Below are 23,502 nucleotides of genomic sequence, written 5' to 3'. Positions count from 1 at the left end.
ATTAATTAATGGTGTCATATTACGCTCCACCACCCTCTCTAAATCAGTAGTAATGTCGACACCCAAATATACTGCAGCGCTAACCACTCTTGGGTCATTGCAGGTGGCATAGGAATTCTTTACAATTTGGGTCTTCTTACTGTTGAGCTTATACCCCGAGATTCTCCCAAAACTATGTGCCTCGGCCTCTATTACTGTTATTGCCAGGGAAGGATTAGGTGTTATTATCGCGACATCGTCCGCATAAGCTAACACTTTAACCACCGTACCTAATGTAGTTAGGGGTGGGATATTGGGTTTAACAGATAGTCTTCACAGGAAGGGATCCAAGTAGATTGCGAACAAAAGGGGAGATGAAGGGCACCCTTGCTGCGTACCTCTTCTTATCTGTACATCCGTAGTAAGCTCCCTATTTATCCTAATTTTGGCTGTGGGGGCTGTATATAATGCTTGTACCGCTCTAATGTATCCTTCTCCCAGGCCAAGCCATCTCATCGCCTCCCACAGATAATCCCAGGAGACCCTATCGAACGCCTTCTCGGCATCCAGAAATAATGCAGCCATAGGGTCTCCCGGGACCTCCGTTGCATCGAACATAGTGATAACCTGCCTAATGTGTTCAGTGGTTCCCTTTCCTGGGATAAACCCATGTTGTTCTGGGATGACCAACCCCTCTATTACCTTGGCCAATCTTTTCGCAAGAATCTTAGAGAAGAGTTTAGCGTCCGAATTCATTAAAGTGATAGGCCTATATGACCCTGGGGCTGTAGGTGGCTTACCCTTTTTTAATAACACTATGACTTCAGCACCTCCCCAGGATACTGGGATTGAGAGCCCCTGTTGTGCCTGAACAAATATGTCTAATAAATCAGATACCAGAACATCCCTAAATGTCTTATAAAATTCCAATGGTATCTGATCTGGACCTGCAGCTTTTGCTGAAGGGAGTTCAGCCAAAGCCACACATACTTCCTCAAGGCTGATGGGCAGACCGAGTCTATCCCTCTCCTCCACGAAGAGCCCATCTACATTAACTTGGTTGAGGTACTCCTTAATGTCTATACTTTCTCCTCCCTGCTCATATTCATACAAATCTGAACAGAATTCCCTGAAGACCTCTCTAATACCCACAGGATCTGCAATCATCCCTCCTTTCTTATCCTTTATACACTTAATATCCCCTGCAGCTATCTTCTTTCTTGTCCTAACCACCAGGATATGACCCACCCTCTCGCTCATTTCAAATGCTTCCTCCTTTTTAGCCAAATATTTAGCTGCAGCTATACTAGCTATGCCCTCTGCACCATCCGTCTTTATTACCATTATTTTCAATAAATGTTGTTCCAAAGGGGTGCCTGCTTGTATTAGCCATGTCAGCTCTTCCTCTGCCTCCATTAAGGTTTTAAACAACTCCTCCACCTTCAATTTTTCCTCCTTTTGTCTGTGCAGTGAATAGCTGAGTGTCTCCCCGCGGACCCCTGCCTTAAACGCGTCCCAAACATTACCCGATGACTTGCTCCCTCTGTTAATCCTCAAAAAATCTTTAATCCAATTGCTCATATAGCTTACATACTCCCTTTCCTTAACCCCTTCCATGCTCATGACGGAACGGTTCCGTCATGAGCGTCGGTTGAGCTGTGCTCATGACGGAACCGTTCTGTCATGGTTCCATAAGCCCAATGGAACGTTCAGCACAGCGCGGAAATTCGCGCCACGCTGAAGCGGTTAAGAAGGGCCCTCTCAAACGTCCAGCAATATGGATTAACGGCCACCCCTCCTAGTTCCAATATCATCACCAGAGTGTTGTGATCCGAAACTAAGCGAGGAAACTTTGTTATTTGTGATCTGGTAATTAAGGAGTGAGATATCAAAAAGTAGTCCAGTCTTACCGTGATCTTATGCGGGCCGAGAAGTATGTTGAACCTTCAGATTGTGGGCATAGATTTTCCCATAAGTCTATTAAAGAATTATGCTGTGCCATGTTGACTAGTGCTCTGTGTGTCCTTTTTTTCCTCCCTCTATAGCCCCGTCTCTTCTGAATTTCCCTATCCGAGGGACTATTGATATTTTAATCCCCACAGCATATGACCGGCACAGGCCATTTCGCCATTTCTAAATCAAGAAACTCAAATAAATCAGGGTCATCCCCTGTGGAGCCATATACAGAGATCAGTGTAAACTTCTCTCCTTTAAACCCTACTTCGACTATCACCCATCTACCCCATTGATCCTCCAGCTTTCTCCCTACTCTACATTCCCTATCACGAGCCAGGATTGCCACGCCTCTAGTCTTGGCCCCTTGTTTTGTATGGGCTAAAACATAAAAACCTAACTGTTCAAGTAAATAACCCTTCCCTCCCTCCACATGGGTTTCCTGCAGGCACACCAAGTCTTGCTTCATTATCTTCAAAAATGCTGCAACTCGGATCCTTTTTCGTGCATCATTTAGCCCACATACATTGAGAGACGCAATTCTACAACACATTAGAAGACTACGAAGGGTTGATCCAACTTCTCAACAATTCTCACAAAATACATAATACTAATCAGCCTTGAGGAAGTATGTACATAAAAAAACTCCTGTGTGTGCTGTGTGTGCCCTTTTACCCCCCTCCCCCACCCCTCCCTAATGTCTCCCCCCACCCCTATCCCCCCCGCCCTACAGGCAAATAGGCCTCCCAAGGCCTATGTGTGGACGCTTGGACATGCAGTGGTCGCCTCCACCTCCCACCCTCTCATACTAATTCCAAAACTTACTATACAGAGTACATACCCCTCCCAGGATACTGAAGACTTTCACCCAAACCAAACCAACCCAACCCCAAGCTTCACCCTCCGTTGAACCCCAGTGCTTCCACCATATACTCCTTGGCCTTAATTTCAGAAAAGAAATATTTCACCATCCCTTTAGTGACCACTTTCAGTTTTGCTGGGTTCAGTAAAAAGGCTTCTGACCCCAGAGCTTGTATGGGGGCAATTAGCTGTCTTAGCCTCCATCTGCGCTCCACGGTAACGTGGCAGAAGTTAGGCCTAGCAAAAAAGGTTACGTTATTATAGGAGCGCTTACACTCAGGTTTGGCTTTTTCCAGAATTAACTCCCTTAACAGAAAATTGCCAATATAAATCAGGATAGCTCTTGGCCTGCTCTCCTGACGCCCTGCTTGGCCTATCCTAATCGTAAAGGGTGCCCTCTGGATTTCTATCTCCCATTGCCATGTAGCTAGCTCGGGAAAGGCCCCCTTTAATAAGTTCACAATAAAGAGTCGAATGTCATCGCCTTCTGAGCCCTCCGCCACTCCCAACAGTCTGATGTTATTCCGCCGCTGGCGATTTTCATAGTCCTCGAGCTTCCAGAGAACATCATCCACCACTTTCTGCCGGTCCTGTTTGAGTGTCTTGAGACTATTTAAGTCATCCTCGAGCTTCCCAGTCCTTTCCTCAACTTGAGTAACCCTTTCGTCTACCTCATCAAACCGTTTGTTCATTTTTCATAGAGTGTTCTGGATCTTCCTTGACTCTTGCCTTGCCCTCCGACTCTCAACTCTTGCCTCGCTCTGCATAGTTTTCAGGGTACTAAATAGTAACTCCAGAGAGACAGGCTGAGGAGAAGCTTGTGTACAAGGCAAAGGGGTGACGCCATCTTGTTCCAGGTAAGTCTGTGACGTGGTTGAATAATCCCAGTCTAATTTCTTGGAAATGTCTGAGGGGCTATCTGCGGGGGTGGGTCTTCTCCTGGACACCCGCTTTTTTTTTGGGGTACTTCTTTGAGCTGAAGTACTACATTCTGAGTCTGTTAATTCCCCTGAGCTGTCCTCCGCACTCCCCACAGATTGAGAATCTTCATTGACTGAATAGAAACAGTCTGGCCCCCCTCTCACTGAGGCTGCCCTGGTATGTGCCTAACTCCGCAGTATTTTCTGTAAGTGGGCAGTTTCCCCAGTCCCCTGGAGCGTCAACTACTTCCTCCCCCCCCTCAGCGCCCCTGACCTCGCCATGCCTTGTTAGTTGTACTGAGGCTACTGTACCTCCTCCTGAGCCTTTTCCGTTTTCTTCCACAGAGTGCGAACCGTGGATCTTGCCCTCTGGGCCAGGGGTACTTTCAAAATTGCCTTGCTGTATACCGTCCGATGCTACTACACGAGCCTCCTCGCGGCTCTCTGGTTCTTGCCTCTGCTCCGCTGCTGCTACCGCCACCGCCGTCGGTTGCCTAGCAATGGCAGCGTCGGTGTCGGCGTCCTCGAGGACGCTCTGTCCGCTGTTCAACCCAACCATGCCCTCGCCTCGCTTCTGTCTCCCGACCGCCGCTTCCCCTGCAGAGATGCCAGCGAGGCTTTCCATCATCGTAGGCTGGCGCAGGTTAGTTTCTTTGGATTTTTGTTTGGATGGCACAGTTTTGCTAGTAGCATTACCCCTTTGAGCACTTAATACCGGCGACGCTTCATAGCCTGCTTTCTTGCTCGAGGGCTTCCCGGCCGCAAACTTCTGTGTCCCGGCTCCGGCCGGAGCCTTCGGATCGTTTCTTTTCTTTTCCTTGTCATTCTCCTTCCTTGGCTCTTTCGGCTCTTTCGGAATTGCCCCCTCCCTGCTTCCATCTTTCCCTTCGTTGCCCTTTGTGGTCCGAGGAGGCATTCTATATTTAATTGATGCCAGTACCAGTCCCAGTCCAGCCGTAAGCTTCTTGTGAGTCCGGTGTAATACTTGCAGGGCGATATCCCTGACGTATGTCCGGAGACTCTGTAGGCTCACCGAGCAGCCGGTTTTGCTGCTTTGCTCCCGGCCAAGGGACCAGACACCCGCTCCCATCTCCTGGGGGTGGTCACACTCTACCCTTCAATACATCGAGAGGAGAGGTGGAGTAGGATGCGACTGCTACTGCACTCCGTCGGTGGCCATCTTGCCTCCCGGAGACTTCTCTCTCCGCCCAGTATGTATTTTCTGATGCTGTTTTAGGTTTGATAAGCGACGAAATCGCTTCCCACATTCACTGCAATGGTATGATTTTTCTCCAGTGTGTGTTTGCTGATGAATCCTTAATGTTGAAGATTCACTAAAACTACTTCCACATTCACTGCAATGGTATGGTTTTTCTCCAGTGTGTGTTCGCTTATGAATCCTTAATATTGAAGAATCACTAAAACTGCTTCCACATTCACTGCAAGTATATGGTTTTTCTCCGATGTGTGTTCTCTGATGCCGTTTTAAGTGTGATAATTGACTATAGCGCTTTAGACATTCACTGCAAGGATATGTTTTTTCTTCGGTGTGTGTTCTCTGATGCCGTTTTAGGTCTGATAATTGACTAAAGCTCTTCAGACATTCACTGCAAGGATATGGTTTTTCTCCAGTGTGTGTTCTCTGATGCAGTTTTAAGTCTGATAATTGACTAAAGCGCTTTAGACATTCACTGCAAGGATATGGTTTTTCTCCGATGTGTGTTCTCTGATGCCGTTTTAGGTCTGATAATTGACTAAAGCTCTTCAGACATTCACTGCAAGGATATGGTTTTTCTCCAGTGTGTGTTCTCTGATGCAGTTTTAAGTCTGATAATTGACTAAAGCGCTTTAGACATTCACTGCAAGGATATGGTTTTTCTCCGATGTGTGTTCTCTGATGCCGTTTTAGCTGTGATAATTGACAAAAGCTCTTCAGACATTCACTGCAAGGATATGGTTTTTCTCCTGTGTGTGTTCTCTGATGCAGTTTTAGGTCTGATAATTGACTAAAGCTCTTCAGACATTCACTGCAAGTATATGGTTTTTCTCCGATGTGTGTTCTCTGATGCCGTTTTAGGTCTGATAATTGACTAAAGCTCTTCAGACATTCACTGCAAGGATATGGTTTTTCTCCAGTGTGTGTTCTCTGATGCAGTTTTAAGTCTGATAATTGACTAAAGCGCTTTAGACATTCACTGCAAGGATATGGTTTTTCTCCGATGTGTGTTCTCTGATGCCGTTTTAGCTGTGATAATTGACAAAAGCTCTTCAGACATTCACTGCAAGGATATGGTTTTTCTCCTGTGTGTGTTCTCTGATGCAGTTTTAGGTCTGATAATTTACTAAAGTGCTTTAGACATTCACTGCAAGGATATGGTTTTTCTCCTGTGTGTGTTCTCTGGTGCAGTTTTAGGTCTGATAATTGACTAAAGCGCTTTAGACATTCACTGCAATGATATGGTTTTTCTCCTGTGTGTGTTCTCTGGTGTTTTTTTAGGTCTGATAATTGACTAAAGCTCTTGAAACATTCACTGCAATGATATGGTTTTTCTCCAGTGTGTCTTCTCTGATGTAGTTTTAGGTCTGATAATTGACTAAAGCTCTTCAGACATTCACTGCAAGGATATGGTTTTTCTCCAGTGTGTGTTCTCTCATGCCGTTTTAGGTCTGATAATTGACTAAAGCGCTTTAGACATTCACTGCAAGGATATGGTTTTTCTCCTGTGTGTGTTCTCTGATGTTTTTTTAGGTGTGATAATTGACTAAAGCTCTTGAGACATTCACTGCAATGGTATGGTTTTTCTCCAGTGTGTGTTCGCTTATGAATCCTTAATATTGAAGAATCACTAAAACTGCTTCCACATTCACTGCAAGGATATGGTTTTTCTCCGATGTGTGTTCTCTGATGCAGTTTTAAGTGTGATAATTGACTAAAGCGCTTTAGACATTCACTGCAAGGATATGGTTTTTCTCCGATGTGTGTTCTCTGATGCCGTTTTAGCTGTGATAATTGACAAAAGCTCTTCAGACATTCACTGCAAGGATATGGTTTTTCTCCTGTGTGTGTTCTCTGATGTTTTTTTAGGTGTGATAATTGACTAAAGCTCTTGAGACATTCACTGCAATGATATGGTTTTTCTCCTGTGTGTGTTCTCTGATGTTTTTTTAGGTGTGATAATTGACTAAAGCTCTTGAGACATTCACTGCAATGATATGGTTTTTCTCCTGTGTGTGTTCTCTGATGCAGTTTTAGGTCTGATAATTTACTAAAGTGCTTTAGACATTCACTGCAAGGATATGGTTTTTCTCCTGTGTGTGTTCTCTGATGTTTTTTTAGGTGTGATAATTGACTAAAGCTCTTGAGACATTCACTGCAATGATATGGTTTTTCTCCAGTGTGTCTTCTCTGATGTAGTTTTAGGTCTGATAATTTACTAAAGTGCTTTAGACATTCACTGCAAGGATATGGTTTTTCTCCTGTGTGTGTTCTCTGATGTTTTTTTAGGTGTGATAATTGACTAAAGCTCTTGAGACATTCACTGCAATGATATGGTTTTTCTCCAGTGTGTCTTCTCTGATGTAGTTTTAGGTCTGATAATTGACTAAAGCTCTTCAGACATTCACTGCAAGGATATGGTTTTTCTCCAGTGTGTGTTCTCTGATGCCGTTTTAGGTCTGATAATTTACTAAAGTGCTTTAGACATTCACTGCAAGGATATGGTTTTTCTCCTGTGTGTGTTCTCTGATGTTTTTTTAGGTGTGATAATTGACTAAAGCTCTTGAGACATTCACTGCAATGATATCGTTTTTCTCCAGTGTGTCTTCTCTGATGTAGTTTTAGGTGTGATAATAGGCTAAAGCTCTTCAGACATTCACTGCAAGGATGTGGTTTTCCTCCAGTGTGTGTTCTCTGGTGCCGTTTTAGGTATGATAAATATATAAAGCTCTTCCCACATTCATTGCACTTGAAGGTTTTTTCCCCAGTGTGTGTTCGCTGATGACTCATGAGTTTAGATGATTCCGTAAAACTACTTCCACATTCACTGCAAGGATTTCTCGTGTGTGTTTAATGCTTTTTTAGGCCTGATAATTGACAAAAGCTCTTCAGACATTCATTGCATTTGTATGGCTTTTCCCCTGTGTGTGTTCTCTGATGCAGTTTTAGGCTTGGTAAATATACTCTGTGTTTTATATAGCAGAACCCCCATTTCTTTTAACTTTCAGTTAACTGTGCTTTTCGCTGGTTGCTATGGAATGGCCTGAAAGAGTTTACAATAAACCACTAGCACTGAATGGTGGTCTGATATCACTTTAGGAAGCAGAGTACTGCTATAACCACCTCATGATCAGAGCTGGTATTGGACATGTTTACACAAGAAGTGGTTGATCAGTGTGGCCTAAATTTTCTGGAGGTCATCTCTTCATCTTGAGGCACGGAGGTGCACAGCTGAGACTCGTAGAACCACCGAATCGCCATTGACGGTACTTCAAAGATCTGTCAGTTTATGTTCAGGTTCGGCTGTCTTTGTCGGCACTTATGTTTTCCTGAATACTGAAACCCAATGTTTCGGACTTTGCTTTTGCAGATTTACAGTATTATCTTCATTATTCTTAAACATTTTGTGCAATCAAGGATTGTTTTCTGTCGGATGTAAAGAGATTTAAATTACTTAAATGGAAAATACCAGAATTTGCATATCAAATTTTTAATTGATTGTAAAAGCATCTCATTTATCACTGTTGTTGAAACTTATGAAGACATATTTAAGACAAATTTAACCATACAGAGGTATTTGTATAATAGTTCCTTTGAACATGCCACAAAATTGTTGTTTACTAATTCTGCTTAGATTTTCAGATTGGCTCGGTCTATTGAATTTCCAAGTGCATCCTAGGCCTCTCCTTCATCCTTTCCCCCCTATCCCTCTAGTCTGGATTCTATCTTCCTAATTGCATAATCTAGTTTGATCTAATGTATTTCAACTTCCCTTTTTTATATTCACAGTTGGGCCCTCTCTTCAGGATTTGCTGTTTTCCACCTAGTAATCGCAAGCATATAATGCTGGGAAGCCCAAAACAGAGAGTACCTTCTTCTCTCTGGACATCTTCTGTCATTATGCTGCTGTTTAATGGTCTGTCTTTGTAGAACCGAGTCATGGAACTTTCCTCCAGCCACCCATTGGTTTGCTCCATCCCTTCCTTCCTTTCTTCATCTGACCATACCCCCTTCTCCTCAACTCCCCTCAGCTTCCCCCCAAATGCGCATGTAGTATTCCGGTCCCTCCCCTCTTTCCACTCTGGAAATTTGGTGCCCTTAGCCATGGATTCCCTTTCTCGAAGATCACTAGACTCCAAACTTGTTCCAGACGGCTGAAATTCCTACACTATCATATACCCCATAAACTATCTAAAAGCGTGTTCAAGAACTTCAATCACAGGCTTCTCAAATTTCTCCAATAAATCCTTATTTCCACCCCCTATGTCTTCATGAATAAATGCGCTACCATAAGTGACCTTATCTTTTGCATTAAAAGACCAGCACAATGAAGTAACGCCCTTTGCTCTCTGCTCTGGATCACTGCACCTACTAAAGCCTCCCACAGTCTCAGACTCTCTGTAACTCCCTCTATTGTTGGCCGAGCAGAGGCAACATCTCCCTTTATAATAAAGTGATTATCCTCATCCAAGCATCTGAACACAGCCTAGAATTACTTGATGAAAATTCCCTCTCATCAAACTCTCTGTGATGAATAAGTTTCCTCCCTGACCCAAGCTCATCCTAGCCCTTTAGTAATCCCACGGGTACCTCGTTCTGTATCCTCCCCACTGCTTGTATTGCTTCACCCCATTTCCCTCCTCCCTATCCACCTTCATCAGATTACCCAACAGCACTCATTTACCATTACCCTTGCAGCTTGTTTCAACCAACATTTTTCGTCATATTAGCCTGAGTCCTCATCACACCCCCAAAGCAGCGACCACTGAAATACACTGACTCGATACTAACACCTTCGCCTCACCTCTGAACATTTACTTTTTTTTGTACGTTTTATATAGCACGAACATGACCCACAAGGGTATCAGAGTGCTTTACAATTGTAGAGAGTAGTATATGTATAGCTTAGGTGAGTAGCAGTCAACAAAGAATGATCCACAGGGAATCAGAATGCTTCACAATATTTTATTTTATTAATTTTAGGTATTTAGAGCGCGCAGCTACCCCAACGGGGTGTCCCGGCGCTGGTAGACAGACAGCACAAGGGCACACCTAATCCTGGCGGTAGAATAGCCAGGTCCTGAGAGACTTATGAAACTCAAGTTCCGACTGGATCAGGCAGAGGTGAAGCAGAAGTTTGTTCCATCGTTGGGTGGCACCCACCTCGAAAGATTTGCCTCCTGATCTAGTTTTTGCTTGGAATTAGATCGTAGAGCTCTAGAATGATTGTATGGGCGGGGTCTCTTTCTAAGGTAAGCTGGTCCTAGCCCTTTAGCTGCCCAGAACGCCAGTGTCAGTGCTTTGAAATCAATTCTTTTGGTTATGGAGAGCCAGTGCAGCTTCCGCAGAAAGGGGGATATATGTTATCTGAGCGAGACGCCGCAGTACAGACGGGCTGCAGCATTTTAGACCGTCTGGAGTCTGTGGCACAGGCCCTCTGACAGACCCAGGTAAAGTCCATTCGCATAGTCTAGGAGCGACGTAATAAGTGCATGGACCACAGTTTTGGTGTATCGCTGGGCAGGTAGTCAATGAATTTTTTTATCATTTTGATTTTACTAAAGCAGGTGGCAGAGACTGTCTGAACCTGAGTAGCAAAGGACAGACAGTTGTCCCACCTGACGCCCAAGTTCCTGACCGACTCTTTGGGAAGAGGGGCAACGCTCAATTCTTCCGGCCACCAAAGGTTGGAGGCAAGGGGATATGGTTGGTTGAAGAATAAGACCTCGGTCTTCTCCGCGTTGAGTTTTAGGAAATTGCGGTCCATCCAGGCCGCAATATTCCTGAGACATTTGTTGAGGGGGTCAAAGGTGGCAACGGATACATCATTATAGGTGAATAAAAGCTGTGTATCATCAGCGTAGGATGTTATTTTGATTCCCGACTTCGCGATCATTTCGGCCAAGGGGGTGAGGTATATATTAAAAAGAAGCGGACTTAATGCTGAGCCCTGCGGGTCGCCCCATTTAAGGGGTCTTACAGTGGACATGTAAGGATGGGTCCGAACCTGCTATTTGCGGTCTGAGAGAAAGGAAGATAACCAAGTCAATACTGTGCCCTGGATTCCTATGGACTTCAGGCGGTTCAGGAGGATGGGATGGGAGATGGTGTCGAATGCTGCAGACAAGTCTAACAGCACTAATACCACTTTAGAGCCATCATCTAAAACCCATCGTATTGAGTCAGCCATTTCAATAAGGGCTGACTCCGTACTGTAACCGGAGCGAAACCCAGATTGAGAGTCATGAAGGAGATCTCTGGACTCAATTAAACTGGCCAGTTGTTGATGGACCAGCTTCTCCAAAATCTTGGCCGGTGCAGGTAGTAGGGAAATGGGCCTATAGTTACAATGGGCCTCTGGGTCTGCATTAGCTTTTTTTAGGATGGATACTAGGAATGCGTGCTTTCACACTGCCGGGTAGATACCCGACTTCAGTGATGAGTTCCAAATAGGATTTAGATGGGGATTAAGAAGTCCTGCCAGGGCCTTATATTGTTTAGATGGCCAGGGGTCGCCAGGTCTGCCAGACTTGAATTTTGTAATTCCCGAAGAGAGGTTTCCTCTGAAATTTCAGTGAATTCTGCGAATACCGATGAAGGGGTCTGTTCCATTATTTTATTCTTCAAAGGTCTGGGGGTCGTCATGCAATTTGGAAAAGGAGTTATAAATCAGTGCAATGTTATCTTAAAAAAATTCAGAGAGTTTGTTACATAAAATCTGTGAAGTAGGTTGAGTGTGAGTCAGCGCCTGTGGATCGGTAAAGGATTTGACAATCTTAAAAATCTCTCCGGAAGAGTTCCTAGAATTGTTAATCCTATCAGATAACAAGGCTCTTTTGTTCTCTATGAGTAGTTTGCAGTATTCTTTGAGAGCTGCACGATAGTCAGCCTTGCTTTCTACAGAATATGTAAGTCTCCAGCTGCGTTCAAGAACCTTACAGGCGGACTTTTTTTGTCTAAGCTCCTCAGAGTACCAAGGTGCTGAGGGTGAGGATCTGGGGGATTTTACAATTTCTGAGGTGCTAGGGAGTTGAGAGCTGTGCCCACCCACTCATTTAAATTCGAGATGCTAGACTCAAGATCGTGTGGCGGGGTCGGTTTAGAATCCTTCATGTAATTGGATAATGATTCTGGGGAGATTTTGCTCCAGTTCCTTCCAAACTCCTTAGGGATCGAGGTGGTTTTATCAGTATGAGTCAGCTGAAAATGGAAGGGGATAAGAAAATGATTGGACCAAATTACTGGCCAAGGAGCCTGGACCGTAATGTCAGGAAAGTTAGAGCATATCAGATCCAGCATGTGGCCTGCATTATGTGTGGGGAGGGAAACTAATTGCGTAAGGTTGCATCCTGCTAGGGTGGCAATAAAGTTTGACCTGTGTGGGCAGGAGGCGTCGTCCTCATGTAAGTTCAGATCACCCAGTATTGTGAAGTTAGCGTACCGTATGCATGCTTGAATGATATAATCGGTCGGACTAGAGTTAGGAGATCGATAGAGCAGGAGGCCGAAGCAGGAAATAGACGCGGAAAGCTTGATGCAGAAAGAAAGGCCTTCTATACAATCAATCGGCTCAAAGTGAGGTGATGTGATCCCCCATTTAGTTTTGTAGACGATAGCCACACCTCCACCCTGTTTCTCGTTTTGTCTATTGGCACACAGAATACCGTAGTCTTCGGAAATAGCCAACATCAAAGTTGGATTAGTGTCATCACGAAGCCAGGTTTCTGTCAGAACAATACACAGTTATTAACCCTTTCAATGCGGCGGCTATTCCACCACAGTGCTAACAGGCGGGGGACGGGGGCGCGCGGCGCTCCTGCGTTGGTGACGGAACCGCTCCGTCACGCCCCTCGGGTGAGCTGTGCTTGTGATGGAACCGTTCCGTCACGGCCCCGCCCGCCTAATAGAATGCTCCGCGCAGGTGCGAAATCAGCACCGCGCAGGCGCGGCAAGCGGGCCGTGACGGAACCGTTCCGTCACCAGCACAGCCCACCCGAGGGGCATGACGGAACGGTTCCATCACAAGCGTGGGAGGGGTTAAACATTAGGTGGTTGAAGTAGTAAACATACATTTAGTATGCACCTTCAATACAAAAGATGTAGGCAATGATATAATATATGGATCGCATAGGTGGCTAGAGGTCAACATAGAATTAACCCCTCCCATGCTCGTGACGGAACCGTTCCGTCAAGGGCCTCGGGTGGAATGTGCTGGTGACGGAACCGTTCCGTCACGGCCCCCTCGCCGTGCCTGCGCGGCGCGAATTCCGCGCCTGCGCTGACGTTCTATTGAGCGGGCAGGGCCGTGACGGAACCGTTCCGTCACAAGCACAGCTCACCCGCGGGCCGTGACGGAGCGGTTCCGTCGTGAGCACGGGACCGCCGCGCGGCCCCGCCCACCCTTAGCGCTGCGGCGGAATAGCCGCCGCAGCAAAGGGGTTAAAGTTTTATGTATATTTGTTAATTAGAAGCATTTTTACTTCTTTTTTGAAGGAGGTAAAGGAAGAGATTCCACGTACCACTGGAGGTAGGGAGTCCCAAATCTTCGGTGCAATCCCTGAGAATGCTCTCCAACCAGTTCTCATTTTATGGAAGGATTGTGGTTTCAGTAGAAGTGAACTCGCACTTCGCAGTCGTCTGCATCCTCCCGATCGCTCTAGCTTTAGAGCTAAGTAACTGGGTTATTGCTATGCAGGGCTTTATGGGTCATGCAAGCGATCTTTAGGTGCATTCTTGCCTCGTAGGGCAGCCAGTTCAGAACTTTCAAGGTCGGAGAGATGTAGTTATTTCTTTTAGTTCCTGATAACAGTTTGGCCGCAGCGTTAAGCGATGCCCTCTGCGGGGCCAGCTAGTATTTGGGGAGACCACATAAAGTGGTGCTTCCATAGTCTAATCTTGGTAGCACTAGGGCTTGTACTGCCATTTTTAAGTTGGTCTGTGGGAGGAAGGGTTTAAGTTTCCTTAGTATACTCATGTGGTGATTAGCTCCCTTGGTGGCATTAGTGATTTGCGCCTGCATGTTCAGGTGTTTGTCTATGGTGACTCCTAGGGATTTCGCGGAGTCAATGATGTGCGGAGCACAGTCAAAGGAAGTTAGATGTTTCAACCATAAGTCTATCTTGGGTGTGTTATTGGGTTGGGCGATGAGGAGGAATTCCGGGTTTTCTGGTGTTATGCATGAGGTGGTTGATAGTGAGCCAACTTTGAGTATTCTGTAGAATAGCGTTGAGGGAGATGAAGTCTTCTGGTGAGGAGATTTTCATATACAGTTGGGTGTCGTCCGCATACAGGAGATAAAGAATGTTTGCTGAGTTCAATGCGTTTGCCAGGGGCTCCATAAGTATATTAAAAAGAATGGGTGAAAGTGCTGAGCCCCCGCTGTCACCACTGATGCATCTGTGACACCCTTTCTGGCAAACCCTGACACTTGCTATCGAGCAACGCCCTAACATGACCAATAACATGGCGCCTATCTACTCATCAATCAGTTTATGAGACCCACACCCCCACTCCTCAATCATGACTCCATCTCTATTCCCCCCCCCTGGTTCTCCCAACTCAGCTTCTCCCTAACACCATAAACCGGAGCAGTCTCACCTGGCCTCCTTCCCACATCACGACCTCCTGTTCCCACATTACTAAAGACGCCAAACTCACTGAGATCTCTCTAAAGAGCTTCATCAACTTACGGCTGAGGTTTAAAGCCTAATATCCCTCACCTCCGAGCTCGCTAATTGTTGGTGTCCCACCAGGCCGATGGGTAAGAATAGACACTCCCTTTAGCAATCCAATAGTCAAGTCGAGTCAAACCAGCTTCATTCGGTGTAAAATATACAACCTTAAAGCATACTAGACAGAAGGTACTATATACACATAAATAAAAACAGTTCTCAAATATTTACATCTTTAAAAAAACAGTATTTCATAACAGGCATTACATCTTTATTCAATATGTGGTACTCTGATAATTATCAGTGCAAAAATCGCACATGTACAAAAGGAGCGTTTTGTGCAAAATCCTAACATATAACAAAAGCGGAAGAAAAAAATGATTCTAGATTATATCAACATTACGGAATAATGACTAATAACTAAAGGCAGTCATCAGGTTTTTCAGATATTAATGCATCCAGATGTGACAAATCCTTTCTTTTCCTAATCGCCCTTTGTATAAAATTAATAACAGAATAAACAGTTTTTACATTATCTATAGTACATAAAAAGTTAAAAGCATGTTTATAATGGAAAAGCCTACTGGTTAAAAAAGCGGTTTTATAACAATTCTCTGGATATCTTTATAAAAGGTACAAAACAGTAAGAAGTGCATAGTGGACTGGGGGAGTCATTCCATCACACTGGCAGTTGGTGAAATATAGGACCATTATTCCTTGCTTGAGAATGCTGTTAGACGGATGTCATCCTGCACGTCCAATGCAATCTCAGCAATCACAACGTTTCCACATTTGACCTGGAAGACAATTCCCTACCCCCACGCCTCCACTCGACACATCAGGTTGAAAGATTCTCAATCGGACAACAATATTTACTCCCTCCTCCTTCAGTCAAATCCACATAGAGATGCTAGGCCCAATCCCAGAGCAGGTAACAATTCCAACTTCAAGCAAATTCCCATCACTCAGGCTGCCTCCGCTGTCGCCATACCCCACCTGAAACGTACGCTACTCAAGTGCAGATCGGCATCTTAACACGCAGTGGATATTGCTGACCTTATCCTTACTCATGATCTTAACCATATAGTCCTGACTGAAACTTGTCTAAATGACTCCTCCACACCAACGCTCGACATTCTAGCACCGCCCAGCTATGACATCATCAGATTACATCGCCCAAACAGACCTGGTGGAGGTAACCCCTGTACTCACTGAAATAATCTCTCTGTGAAGCAAGCACAAAACGTTACTCTCATCTCGTGTGAATATCTAGGCATCAATATCCTGAGTAAAGATAGGCCTCGATACAAACTGCATGCGTTTTCCCACCCTCCAGGAGATAACCTCCCATCCATTGAACAAATTATGGAAATCATCACAACCAACTCTGGCGTATACTGCGCCCAAATCATCCTTGGTGACTTCAACCTCTACTGGAATGACCCGATGACCAATCAGTGATTGGCTTAAAAACCTTCCTAGCTGATCTAAACTTGATCCAAATATGCAAAAGTCCTACCCAGAACCTGGAAGCGACATTGGATCTAATTATCTCTAAAGCTAATTCCATTCAACTTGAATCTATCATTCCATGTGACTGGACAGACCATCACTGCATCACTTTGCTCATCGCTGAATCGCTGTCCTAATAAAAGGTTAAAATAAAAGAAAACAGACACTGGAAAAAGAACCCTCGAAACATAAACCTGAATGAACTGACATCTATCAGCAATTATATCCTTCCCCCTCCGACGACATGTCAGATGTCCAGGACCTTACTGATCATTACACTAATTCAATGACAAACATTCTAGACTCTATGGCACCCCTCCAACTAAAAAGAGTATCCACCAAAGACTCCGAGCCTTGGTACAATGGTAGTCTAAACGCTGAAAGATGCAATCTAAGATTGTCTGGATGGTCATGGAGATTCTCCTCCTCGCTTGAACACCTCCAGCAAGTGAGATCTCTAAGAATCATTTACAACAAACACATACATAGCTCAAAAGCAAACGACTTTAGGAAATAGCTAAACAATGCCAGGAATAGACCTAAAAAACTGTTTGAACTCGTTAAATTGCAATCTAACAGGCAGCCTCAACCTGCTTTCTGGGTTTAATTATTGAGTCTTAGATAGTTCTCTCCCATCCATGCAGCTATGGCCTGCATGCAGCTTTTAAAATTTGCTGCTGAAGGTTCAACACTCTCAGTGATGGTAATCATGATCTGAGTGTCATCAGCATAGGATAACACTTCTAGGTCAAAAGATCTTCCAACCCTGGCAAGTGGGGCTACATAAAGGTTAAAAGGGTGGGGCTCAATGAGGATCCCTGGGGAACTCCGCAGAACAGCCGTTAAGGAGCAGAAGGAAATTGATCCATCGTAACTCTTTGAGCATGTTCCGTAAGGCTGCCGTTAGGTCCAGAACGGTCAGTAAGGTGGTGTGTCCTGCATCGACCTGCTGTCGAATGTTGTTAAAAACAATGGTTAATGCCGTCTCGGTACTGTGCTCACTACTGAACCCATGTTGCGAGCCATCGAGCAACTGATGATCCTCCAGATAGGTGCTAAGATGGAGGTTCAGGTGTTTCTCCAAGATTTTAGCTGGGACGGGCAACAGGGAATTGAACTGTAGTTCTTTAGTTCTGCCGGATCCAGAGAGGGCTTCTTTAAGAGAGGTTTAACCACGGCCGTTTTCCAGGCAGTGGGATACTGGACAGAAGTAATAACGACATTAAGAACTATGGTCAAAGTAGGAACAATAGCCTCCATTCTTAGTTTCAGGATCTTCAGAGGACAGGGCTCCATAGGGGAGCCAGATCTAACTCCACTTATCATCCGCTCCGTGTCTTCTTGAAGTATAGGGGGAAAGGCGCTCAAGCGGCAATCCTTTGGAGGAGCTACCAGAGAATCCGAAGGACAATCGGCCTTTGACACTCCGACATTGGATATCTCCAAGGAGGAATATATGTCCTTGATTTTGTCATAAAAAGCATGCCTTTTTATCACGTAGCTCCTGGGAGACCTCGGTGTTGGCAGAGGCCGAGGGGGCTAGGAGGGAATTAATCACAGTGAAGAGTTCCCTCTGGGATTTAATAGATTCCGTCATCTTGGAATAGTAGATAACCTTTTCCTCATTAATAGCTAGCCTATATTCCTTCAATCTGAGTTTATGCAGGTCCCTTTCGGCTGGGATAAGCTCACGGCACCATATTTTTTCCTGCTGTCGGCATACCTGCCTAAGGTTTCTCAACCTTTCGGTGAACCAGAGCGCCTAAGGGCGTTTTCTGGCCACATAATGCTCCTTAAGAGGGGCAAGAGAGTCCAGAGCCGCCAAGAGCCAGTTAGAAAAATCATCATAAATTGATTTAACATCCAAGTGGGGGAGACATCAATAATTGCTAAGCTTAATTAGAAGACCCTCCTTATTTATGCGGCTACGGTTTCTCTTCTTCTCCACCCTGTTCTTAAAATTAGGATCTGGGTGGGATTCTGCAATTCGCAGAAAAAATGGAATGGGATTATTCACCTCTATCCTAGGATCATTCGAAAAGATCCCGTCCAGAATGTGTCCTGCAGTATGAGAGAGGCTCTTCACCAGTTGAGTAAGGCCGCAGGAGTCCATAGTTTCCAGAGCACAGTGTTTTTTCCAAAAGGAAGTTAAAATCACCCAAAAGAGTGACAGTGGATCTAGCCAAATAAGGCTCAATCCGATTGCTGAAGTCCTGATTAAACATTCCTCTGGTTCCGGGTACAAAACTATCAGTGGGTAGGATCTTCAAGGAGAAAAATAGGGCCTGATAGGGATCTGAGGGAGTGGTGAGGGCCTCTGTGAAGTACGAGAAGGTGTCTTTATAAAGTACTCCCAAACCCCCCCATCCTACCTTCCCTATCAAGTCTGGACAGAGCATACCCTGAGGGGATGGCCTCCACCAGGTCAGGTCCTGAACACTCTCTAGCCCAGGTTTCAGCAATAAATACCCAATCAGGCCTACGGGAGGGAGACAAAATCATTAAATTCTGCCCTATGTTTAATCAGAGATCTGGCGTTCAGTCACTTTCTAAACGCAGTAGCAGCGCAACAGCGTGGCACCTCTAATCAGGGTGAACCACTATCCGCTGCGTGTCCTGCCCGGTATGCAGATTAAATAGCTGGGCCGGTCAGGAACAACTAGAGCGCTGCCCATCGATCTGGGACAGGAAGTGGAGTAGAGAAGCACGAGTGAAACACTCACTTCCCTCCACACAATTGGCGAGCCGTGGTGGACCGAGGAAGGAGCAAAAGACCACCACAACCCCGCCTCCCTCCCCCTCCCACCCTCCCCCGCCCGAGATAAAGAAAAAAACGGAAGAGTGCCTGGAAAGAATGCAGTAATCCGACACAAGTAAGCAATTATAATAGTTTTTAAAACATTCCCCCCATTAGAACGCACACAATGATTCAATAACATTTTTAAATCACAGTCACTTTCTAAACGCAGTAGCAGCGCAACAGCGAGGCACCTCTAATCAGGGTGAACCACCATCACGTGGTGTAGAGGAGGAGACAAATGTGATAACAGTTAAGGAACTGCTGGGCAAAGCTGACCTAGAAAGGAACTGGGCCTGCACTGCACCCCCCAATATGTTCCAAGAGTGGAATGTGGCTCCATCATATTATTATCAGAAGTTTGATAACAAAAAGAATACTGCACAGAGAGAGTCAAAAGTTGAAGTAAAGAGACAAAAAAAACAGATATCAAGAAAGGGAATAGAGAAAGAAGAAACAGGGGAAAAGGAAACATAGAGTTATAGGAATCCTTACCTGACAATTATTTTATTTGTTCCCCCAAAGGTGGCAGCCACGCTGCACTGCCTGTCATCCCAGAATACCTTAAAAGGAAATAAAGAAATAATTTGGCATCAGACGACAATCACACTTCATCACATTTTACAAATAACCGTCCTGGATTTACAAAACAAGCGAGCCCAGGGAGGACCAGAGTCTGACTTCAGCCTCCTTTAACAGCTATTGCTGTGAATGTTCCACAATTAACCGCTGTGGTCTCGCATGCGGCTGTTAACTGTTCAACATTCACAGCAACAGCTTTGAAACAAAGGTTTCGGAGTACCGGAGGTGTTTCAACCCCCTCGGTCCCTGGGACACCGTTGTTTTATTGATTAACACATTCTGCCCTCATGTGGCAAACAATGTAAAGACCTTATAGTCAGCCTGTTAGACCCGTCTGCTTCTGAGAGTCCCCTCACCACTATGACTTCTTTTGTTCCCCTGTACCGCCCAAAATTTGTCGCTTTTAATTCGTCTACCAGGACTTTTTATGTGTTGTTTCATGGGGTTAGATGTTCCTTGACGCCCAGTTGCTCACAAGGTTTGTGGCACCTATTTACAAGGCGCCTGGCCCAAACCTGTGGCATTACAAGCTGGGGTTGTCAACCTGTGTAAATGAACCTAAAATGGTGGACACCCTTTTTCCTCATGTGAAGTGACTCCCATTGGAGCCTTCATGAACCCTGGCCTCTTGAGGTTTTGGCACCCTTTGTTTGGCGCGCATTTCTGACAGGAATTCCTTTGTTTTCCTCAGATACACAAAATGGCTGCTCTAGAACCCCAGTACGGTGGCTGTGAGTGTCCTAAATACCCCTCAAGAGTGCCATGTCATTGTCACAGCCAGAGAAGGTTCTAGAACCTTCTGGCTCGTGCCAGTACCCCAGGGCACTGGCTATATAAGGCCCAGTCCCTGGCGGCCATAGGAGATTTGAGATGTGGATGGAGATTAGTTCAGACTAGAGAAGAGATTCCAGACTTGACACCAGATTGACACCTGCCCTGTTGACCCCTGAGGTGGCTGGTAGCGCAGGCAGTAGAGCAGCAAAGGGTTGCTGGCGTTGTGTCTGACTGGCGTTCCAGTCCGCTACGTGAGAAGTGATCTAGCGCCTACAGCGCCTGCCCAGCGAGTACCTCATTGCCCCCAAAGACTGTGGCCAGATTCGTGTGCCTCCCCGTCCCCCCGGTGGTGAACTGTGATCGATTTATCAAGTCGCGAGGCGAGAGCAAGTTCGCCGCGACCGCGATCGTCAGCTGTGCCCCCTTCGCGACAGGTGCCTCTAGAGGGGAGCTCGGACGTCTCCGAGCCCCACCAGCGTAGTGCGCTTCCTGCGCAGATTGAAGGTGAGGTGGTGCGCCAGGGCGGGGAAAGGCCGGCCTTCGTTGGGCGGGACTAGCGTCTCTGCCACTCCCCAGTGACCCGGGAGCTGTAGCTGTGGGCGGGAACCACCCTGAATGCGGAAGTCGGAGGGAGGTCCGTGGAGCCCCTGAGAGCCCCGTCGCTAACGAGAGGAGTGCTGTGCCCGACTGAATCGTATCTTGAATTGCAGCCGATGTGAGGTGGGCCCGTTTCCTCAGAGTGAATGCAGCGTTGTGAAGGAACTGTGAACCGGCATTTATTTGACTGTGCGCGAAGGTTGTGTGACCTCTCCGGCAGCCCGTTCGTCAGTCTAATGACTTTGAACTGGTGCCGCCTGTGCTCAAGTGGTGCTAAAGCCCGTAGGCGCGCATAGACTTCACCGGCAAAGCAGAGATCCTATCCCGGTGACCGCCAAGTGCAAATGATGTATTTACTGTGTTTCCTTGCCTTCTAGATATACGCGCATACGCCTTGAGTGATTATTAAAGAGTCCCAAACCTTATTTTGTGCTCAGAGAAGCCGTATACCTGGTCATTGAAAACAGCATAAACTGTGAGAGTTATCTTTCCCATTTGAAACGTATTGCAGATGTAATGATTCTAAAGTATTTAATTGGTGGCAGCGATACCAGAAGAAAAATGTGGTTGTTTATTTAAATGAACCAATATTTATTCTGATATTTATTGTGATATTTATTGTGATACTCATTCCTGAAGTTATTCTATTTATTAATATTATTTATTACCAGAACTGTATGACCAAAAGAAATGTGTATGTGCTTTCCCAGTCAACCCTATTTACAACCAAGAACTTTTATATAAAGGAATCATATTTTTCTACAGCAGTGGTGTGGTGTCCTTCTTTTTTGTGTGGATGTACAAGGAGTTATTATTGGGTCAGAGCCGGCTTAACACTACAGCCTTCACTTGCCTTGTCACTTGAGCCAAGCTACCCGCTTTCTGCTGGGCTTGCCCATCGCAGGTCCAACATAAAATTGGTGCTCAGCGGTGGGATTGCGAGTCGTGCTTGTTTTGAACCCCATAATAATTCAGTGTGCACCACAGGTACACACCCGGAGTTTTCTCCTAGCGGCCCTCAAATTCAACGTTTTGCTTTTTCCAAATTCTTTCCTGGAGGTGGATGGAAGTGACCCTCAAAGTGCTTATCCTGGTCACCTACTTCGGGGTGGTGGTCCACACTTTTCACTGACAAGATAGAATTCGAAATGTCAGAGCTGGAGACCTATACTGTGGCACAGCTCAAGGATTTCTGTCAGGAGAGGGGAGTGTTTGTCAGGCGAGGGGCCAAAAGAGAGGAGCTCCGTACTAGTCTGCGAGCATGGGTGGAAGCACACACGGAGGGAACGGTGGAGGAGGAGGAATCGGACAGAGGTACTGTCATTGATAGGACTGCGGAATGTCCCCCGGGGGTGGGTGAGATGTCAATCAGCCCCAAGGCAACCTCACGGGAGGGCAGCAGTGTGTCATCGAGAGGGTTGTCAGAAACCGAGTTAGCTGACAGGAGAGAGGAAAGACTGTTAAGGTGGGAAATAGCAAAAATGGAGTTGGAAGAACGGAGGGAGGGGAGGAGGTTGGAACATGAGTCCAAGCTGGAGATGGAAAGGAAAAGGATGGAACACGAGTTCAAGCTACGAGAACTCGAGTTCCAGGCCCCTAACATCACTCTGAAGGGTGTCGAGTCAAAGGAATTTGCCAGGGAGCCCAGGCCCCATTTACCCAAGGACGTAGTCGCCAGTTATACCGCTGGAGACGACATAGCCAAGTGGCTGGCAGCCTATGAGGTCTCCTTAAGAGCCCATGGGATCCATGAGAAGCATTGGGGTGGTGGATTATACCGGTACATGCCTCCGACAGGTAGGGATGCCCTATTGGCCCTAGACCGGGAGGAACAGGTTAATTACCCCGCCATGAAGGTGGCGCTCATCAGGAAGTTTGGGTTGACCCCCGAGAAATACCGGCAAAGGTTTAGGGGCAGCCACAAGCTGAGCTCACAGAATTGGGTTGACTTCCTGGATTTTGCCAAGAAAGCCCTGGATGGGTGGGTCCAAGGTAATGAGGTGGAGGACTATCGAGGGTTGTACGACCTAATACTCAAGGAACATCTACTCGAGAAATGTCTTCCCGAGCTGAGGCAACACCTGGTAGACAGCAAACTTACTTGCCCCCGTAAGCTTGCTGAGGAGGCGGACATTTGGGCAAGTACCCGAGTGTCCACGAAGAGGACGGGAGGAGATTCTCAGAAGTCCGGACAGGGCGCTCCCCAGAAGAAAGAGGGGGGAGATAACAAGAAGCAGGAGTTCTCCAAAGGCCCCCAAAATACCTTTAAGGGGAAAAGTTTCTTCTCCACTTCTAAGGCTAACCCGCAGAAGAACCCTAATCCTGGCCAGAGTCAGCAGCCAAGGGTTATCCATTGCTATGAGTGCGGTGGTATTGGAAATTATAAGGGAGACGTGAAATGCCCAAAGAGACCACCCCCTCCCACTGGAGGAAAGGCCCCGGGAGTCGCTAGTGTAGCGCTCGGGGAGGAGATGCCCTTAGTTAAGGGGGGGAGTGGGCGGGTGTCACCTTAGTGTCCCTGGGTGATCGGGAGGTGGTTCCAAAGATCCAGGTGCCCTCAAATACTGCCAAGTATGGGCAATGGGTCACCATCAATGGCCATAGAGGGGAAGCTCTGAGAGATACAGGAGCCAGTATGAC

At 46.1% G+C, this 23,502-nt stretch overlaps 1 protein-coding gene across 1 annotated transcript in view; it reads right to left on the bottom strand.

Annotated features, from left to right (window-relative positions):
• Nucleotides 1–23,502, bottom strand: part of LOC144806094 (uncharacterized) — a 615,705-nt gene that overhangs the window by 4,724 nt on the left and 587,479 nt on the right. The window contains 1 exon segment of the mRNA XM_078672530.1: nucleotides 5,133–7,756. Within this exon segment, the coding sequence (XP_078528656.1) occupies nucleotides 5,133–7,756 (2,624 nt within the window).

The sequence above is a fragment of the Lissotriton helveticus genome (assembly GCF_964261635.1).
Source record: "Lissotriton helveticus chromosome 1_1 unlocalized genomic scaffold, aLisHel1.1 SUPER_1_unloc_45, whole genome shotgun sequence".
Classification (NCBI taxonomy): Eukaryota; Metazoa; Chordata; class Amphibia; order Caudata; family Salamandridae; genus Lissotriton; species Lissotriton helveticus.
This window is presented reverse-complemented; position numbering and strand designations above follow the sequence as displayed.